At 56.0% G+C, this 6000-nt stretch overlaps 1 protein-coding gene across 3 annotated transcripts in view; it reads left to right on the forward strand.

The window, feature by feature from the left end:
• The first annotated feature begins 2483 nt into the window (after positions 1-2483).
• Positions 2484-6000, forward strand: part of NR1I3 (nuclear receptor subfamily 1 group I member 3) — a 4640-nt gene continuing 1123 nt past the window's right edge. Inside the window, exons 1-7 of one of the 3 annotated variants that reach the window (XM_039839875.1) lie at positions 2484-2588; positions 2880-3019; positions 3499-3719; positions 4762-4931; positions 5135-5274; positions 5500-5645; positions 5740-5856. In XM_039839875.1, coding sequence (XP_039695809.1) covers positions 2913-3019; positions 3499-3719; positions 4762-4931; positions 5135-5274; positions 5500-5645; positions 5740-5856 — 901 coding nt within the window. In that variant the 5' untranslated portion in view covers positions 2484-2588; positions 2880-2912. The remainder of the gene's footprint in view (positions 2589-2879; positions 3020-3498; positions 3720-4761; positions 4932-5134; positions 5275-5499; positions 5646-5739; positions 5857-6000) is intronic. The other 2 variants (XM_039839877.1, XM_039839878.1) reach the window with 2 other exon arrangements.

Below are 6000 nucleotides of genomic sequence, written 5' to 3' on the forward strand. Positions count from 1 at the left end.
TTTGCTGAGTGAATGACACGATGCCACGTGCAAAGAGCATGAGTTTGGAATCAGACCTCAGTTTGCGTCTTTGCCTATTTGTTCCTTCCACAAACAGTCATCACATGTGCCAGGAGTACATAAGACCCTCAGGGGCCAAAAGTAAAAGAGGCAGTGCTGGACCTGACAACTCAGAGTCGGAAGGAAACAGACAGGTGCTCCGCAATGTGGTGTGTGCCAGGACCAACGTGAGCAGAGGTGTAGCCTGGCTCCCAGGCTCCCAGAGGTGACCCTCGGTGCTCTGGCCTGAAGGCCCAGAGGTCGGGAGGTCCAGGGAGGGATGTGTGGCGATCCCGACCAGACAGAATACGAAGGGTAGATGTTTGGAGGCAAGTAAGCACAGTGTGTTCAGGGAACCCCAAGTGCTCACGCACCTGTGGAGCCAGAGCGTGAGGTGTCAGGTCAAGGGGAGGGACGTGGAGTGGGAACACTTGAGGCCAGAGCAATAAATAGGGGCCAGGTCACAGAGGACTTTGTGTGGCATGCTAACGAGTTTGGATTTTATCCCGAAGGTGATGAGGAGCAAATGAAGAATTTTAGACAGGGAAGAGACATGATCAAATTTGCATTTTAGAAATGGCAACAGCATGGAGATTGGGGTGGAGGAAAGGAGGCTGTCACAGTAACGCGTAGGGGACAGTGGGGACCTGAACTCAGACAGGAGGCTGTGGGCATGTTCGGGCAAGCAAGCGGGGATGACAGGGCATGGCATCTGGTCACTTTTAGAGGGTGAGGGAGGGAAAGGAGGCCCCGCCTGCATCTCAGCCTGAGCTCTGTCTCTCTAGACCTCTCCCCGCCCACTCCTAGCCTAAAATATTCCGCCCCAGCAAGACGGGACTGCCAGTGGGGCTGCCATCCTGCTCCGCTGTACCTGGCTTCTTGAATTTCTCAGGTTGCACCCTCTGCCTGAACTGCCTTTTGTTTTTACCTGGCTAATTCTTCATTATCCTTTAAAAATCAACTTGGTCGTCGCTCCTTCAGGAAGCCTTTCCTGCCTCTTTCTCATCGCCCCCTTGTCAAAGCAGGGCCAGGTGCCCCCATCTGTGCTCCCAGGATGCTCTGCGCACAGCAGCACCGGTGATCTGACGACACTCCTTTGTGTCTCTCCAAAGGTCTGTCTCCCCGACCAGCACGCTCAAACTCCACGGGGACAGGGGAGCATCTTGTTCATCTTTCCATTCCTAGTGTCTCACAGATAGCAGATTCTTGATCAATGTTTGCTGATTGAACGAATCAGTGTGAATTCTAACAGAGTCACACTCGAGCAAAGATACCAATGGATGCGCACACGTACAGAGGCTTATACCTCCCGGGCCCAGATCTGAGCACTGTGTTCTCCAGAAGCCCGCTCATCTCAGGATGCAATACGCTGTGCACACTCAGGTGCAGTGCCACTTGAAGGGAAGGCCGCCCACTCATTCGGGGACCTAAACAGGCTCTCGTTAACTCAGTCTCTTCTCTCTCTGTGTTTTCATGACTGTGGCCTGCACTTGGGTTTTTAACTCATCTGTAGAGCAACATTAATTATAATGTAAATCTTAACTGGAGAAGCAGAAGACATGACAGAAAAAAAAGGGGGGAAAGGAAACTGCTTCTGTCCCATGGGAGAAGAGTGTAAGGAAGTGCAGAAATGGCCAAAGTCCCGAGAGAGTACAGGGACAAGGACCTTTCTCGCTGGAAGCCTGAGACTTGGACTTCATTACAGCGTGTGTGGGATCAGACTTATCCAACATATTGCCCATTCCCTAAACATCCAAATAGTTTTGGAAATCACTTTTTCTATTCGCTGATGTTGAGAGAGCATGTACATACTTCTTACACCTGCAGAAACACTCTTTGGTGCCCACAAAGCGCACTGGACAGCCCCGAGCGCTCTAATTTCTGGTTCTTAAACTTACTCGTAAGGCGCGTAATTTGCAGGGCCCACTGAAAAATGAAAATGCAGAGCCCCTTCCTTCCTCAAAAATCATTAAGAATTTCAAGAGAGCAACGTCAAGACCAAGACCCCTCCCAGCACAAGGCCCTGTGTAACTGCATAGGTCACATGCCCGTCAGCCAGCTCTGGCACAAGAGTCCCCAGACTCATGCCAACTACCTCCAGTTTGTCAGAGGCCGCTGTGGGCTTCGCCCTCCCAGTCAGGAAGCAGGGTCCCCTCCGGCCCTCCGCAAGACCCTGCCTGCCAGGGCTTTCCATCCAGAAGCCTCCTGCACCTGTTCCCCTGTTTCTTCTGCCTTTGACACTGCGTGTGAAGAAGCCTGCTCTGCTGCCCACTCTCTTCCCGGCGTGTCCAGGAGCCACACCAGGGGGCTACAGCTCTAGCCTGAACTGGGCAGGAGGGGAAACTGCCAAGGGTCTGATTAGCGGCAGCTCCTAATGAGTCACGACCTCCGCACCTATCAGGGCCCCTCCCCATGTGCCAGCAAGTGGCACCAGGGGCATGATGGGAAAACCTCCCACAGGCCTTCGCTCTGGGTCCAGAGTCTGTATGCTCCCTGGGTAGTCTCTACGAACTGGCGGCCACACGCAACTCAAGTCCCTCATTTTCCAGGTACCCAGGGCCACGATCCCTAAACCTGGGCAGCGACTGAGACCAAGGGGGAAGCGGGGGTAGATTAGGGGTTTGGGGAGAGGCACCGCACTCCAGAGTCTGCGGCCTGCAGGTGACATGCTGCCTCAGGGGAGCAGGTAGGAAAGCCTCGGGTGGCCAGAGACTAAAAACAATAAGGTGGTGATAACGTAGGTGTCCGGCCCAGGGCATGTTTGGGAAAATGCTCTGCAGAGGGCGGACAAGAGGGTCACCGGTGGCCCAGAGCTGACAGCTGACCCCTCCCACACTCAGGGGCCTGTGACAGCCACCTCAGCCCCTGAAGCCATGGCTGGCGGGGAAGATGAGCTGAGAAACTGTGTGGTGTGCGGGGACCGAGCCACAGGCTACCACTTCCATGCCCTGACTTGTGAGGGCTGCAAGGGTTTCTTCAGGTGAGAGCCGACCCACTCCCCAGTAGAAACAACCCCCAGACTGCCTGCCAGGCAACCTTTGAGCCCTGTCACAGGCCCCAGCTAGTCCGGTTACATCACTCCTGCATCCTAGGGCCTAGCGCCCTGTGGCCAGCTCGTGGCATCTCGCCAATCGCCATGCTGTATAAACAGGGGCATAATACCAGGAAGGCCAGGTGTGTGCCCGTGGACACAACCCCTCAGACAAGAGGGCTCACTGTGTGGCTCACTGCCCACCAAGGCTCAGGCTGGTGCTGCGTCAGTTCGGCTCCCCGGACCTATCCTGTGCCCCCTGGAAATGCTTGAGTACATCGTGCCCCGTCCACCCTGAAAGACCTTTGGACACGGCTCAGATTAGCCCGTGCCACCAGAGGTTCTTCTAAACCATGTCGTCTCAGCGCCTCATACAGCCGCCTGTTCACTGCTGTTCCCAACCCTCACAGAGTCTCTGTCTCTCACAGACGAACAGCTGTCAAAAGCTCTGGTCTCGCCTGTCGCTTTGCTGGAAGCTGTAAGATCAGCAAGGCCCAGAGGCGTCACTGCCCAGCCTGCAGGTTGCAGAAGTGTCTTGACGCCGGCATGAAGAAGGACAGTGAGTCAGCCTCCTCCCACCCCAAGAACCCACAGACTATCTCTCTGCTCGCCCCTGTTCTCACAGTGCCTTCTCCACACAGCGAGCACAGTAAGCTTCTCGAAACAAGTCATACGATGTCAGTATTCTGCTCAAAGGTGCCAGTGGCTCTTCGTCTCTCCGCAGCCCATGACCTCACGCTGGCTCCCCACCGTACCTGTCAGGCTTCATCCCCTACGCTTTCCCTGAGTTCCACCCCACCCCGCCCCACTGGCTCCAGCGCCCCCTTCAGACACACCTGGCCCACACTGTCCGCCCTTCTGGCTGTCACTCCCTCCCCTGGAGTACTCTTTCCTAGGTCCTCGGCTTGCTTTTTCTCTTCTGCCTCTCAAGTATAGTGCCTGTCACTCATAAGTACTCAGTAATCATTGAACTGATTACCTAGTGCTTCTTCTGTGTGCCAGCTAATGAGGCTGTCCTCCCAGCAGACAATGTAACTGGGCTCACCAGAAGTCAACTTGCTCAAATTCACTCAGCTAAAAAGTTGTGGACTTAGCGCTCCAGCTCCGCGGTCTGACCTCCGGGCCTCGGCTCTGTCCCGTGACATCGCACTGCTTTTCAGTGTGGAGCAGTGGAAAAGAAACTGCAGAAGTCCAATGGTCTGGGTTGGAATTCAATAGACATCACTTAAGTACTTTGTGACCTTGGACCTGTCACTGGAATCTCAGCCTGTCGAGGTTTCTGAAAAATATCGGTGACAATGCCTGCCCTGTTTACCCACGGCATTGTTTCGTCCTGTGGGATTTAAGCTCAGAACCTTTGTGATTATAATGCTATGCAAACATAAAATGATGCTTTAGGTATCGAGAGCCCTCCCTCTTCAGTGTCCCCCAGAGGCCGAACGTCCAGCCCTGTGGCCATCTCACTGTTCGCCCCGCCTGTCTCCACCCAGTGCACTGCTTTTCCTCACAGTGGGGGGAGTGTACAGGGAGCCCCAACCCCCAGCCTCCGGGACATCAGCCAAGCCCAAGGAGGCCTCTGAACCTCCCTCCCTCCCACATGCCTCACTGCAATGCGTCTGGTCAGGACCTGGCAGAGGGATGTGCTCTCTCCTGGTCTCAATAGTTCTGTCACGTCTTTTGCCTGGGCACAGTGATCTTGTCTGCAGAAGCCCTGGCACTGCGGCGAGCAAAGCAGGCCCAGCGACGGGCACAGCGAGCACCCCCCGGGCTGAGCAAGGAGCAGAAGGAGCTGGTCCAGACACTCCTAGAGGCCCACGCCCGTCACATGAGCACCATGTTTGGCCAGTTCGTGTGCTTCAGGGTGAGCACTGAAAGGATTCGAGCTGGAATGTGGCCAAAAGGGGGCCTGAGGTGGCCTGTCCAAGGGAGGGGGCGGGATGCCTGCAGCAACTCAGAGGGCCCGGGCCTCGCAGGCAGCTTGGCCCAGAGCCCTTCTGAAATAAGGGTGGAGAGGCCAAAAGTGGGGCGAGGCCCGGCATCTCACTCGGGCTCCGATCTCTGCAGCCTCTGCCTCACCTGTTCACCCACCACCAGCAGCTGCCCGCCTCGCTGCCCATGCTGCCTCTCCTGATGCACTACGCGGACGTGAACACGTTCATGGTACAGCAGGTCATCAAGTTCACCAAGGACCTGCCTTTCTTCCGGTGTGTGCCCTCCCACGGCTTCAGGAAGAAAACACTCCATCCCCACCACCACCAAAAAGCAGAACAAAACAAAAACATAGCACTGAGCAAACTAAGCCATCACTCCACCTTTCCAGGAACCAGGTCTTCAGTCCCCAGCTTTCAGTGTCACAGCAGAAGTGGGAGTCCTCTCGCTCCCTGAAGTTCCAGCTGGTGACCAGGGCACCCGTTTCCTGCCCCCCACAGGTCCCTGCTCATTGAGGACCAGATCTCCCTTCTCAAGGGGGCAGCTGTAGAAATCTGTCACATCGCACTCAATACCACGTTCTGTCTCCGAACACGAAACTTCTTCTGCGGGCCTCTTCGCTACACAGAAGAAGACGGAGCCCTAGGTGAGCCGGCCAGAACAGCAGGACAGCTCGGGTCCTTGTGGTGTGGCACGTGGCAAGGTGACCTGAAGGCTCCTAAGCCCGGTCTCTCCCACAGTGGGGTTCCAGAAAGAGTTCTTAGAGCTGATCTTCCGCTTCCACGGGACCCTGAGGCGGCTGCAGCTCCAGGAGCCCGAGTACGTGCTCATGGCGGCCATGGCCCTCTTCTCGCCCGGTGAGCCCCCAGCCCGGCAGCTTTGGTCCCCACGGCTTGGTCCTGCTCCTTGAACCTATCCACCTGGGCCTTTTAGTCGTCAACCCTGGGGAAGGGGTGTATCCCAGCCTCGGCTGCCTAGAGCACTGTGACCACCCCCCCAAC

Source organism: Pteropus medius, unplaced genomic scaffold (assembly GCF_902729225.1).
Source record: "Pteropus medius unplaced genomic scaffold, Ma_sr-lr_union100, whole genome shotgun sequence".
Classification (NCBI taxonomy): domain Eukaryota; kingdom Metazoa; phylum Chordata; class Mammalia; order Chiroptera; family Pteropodidae; genus Pteropus; species Pteropus medius.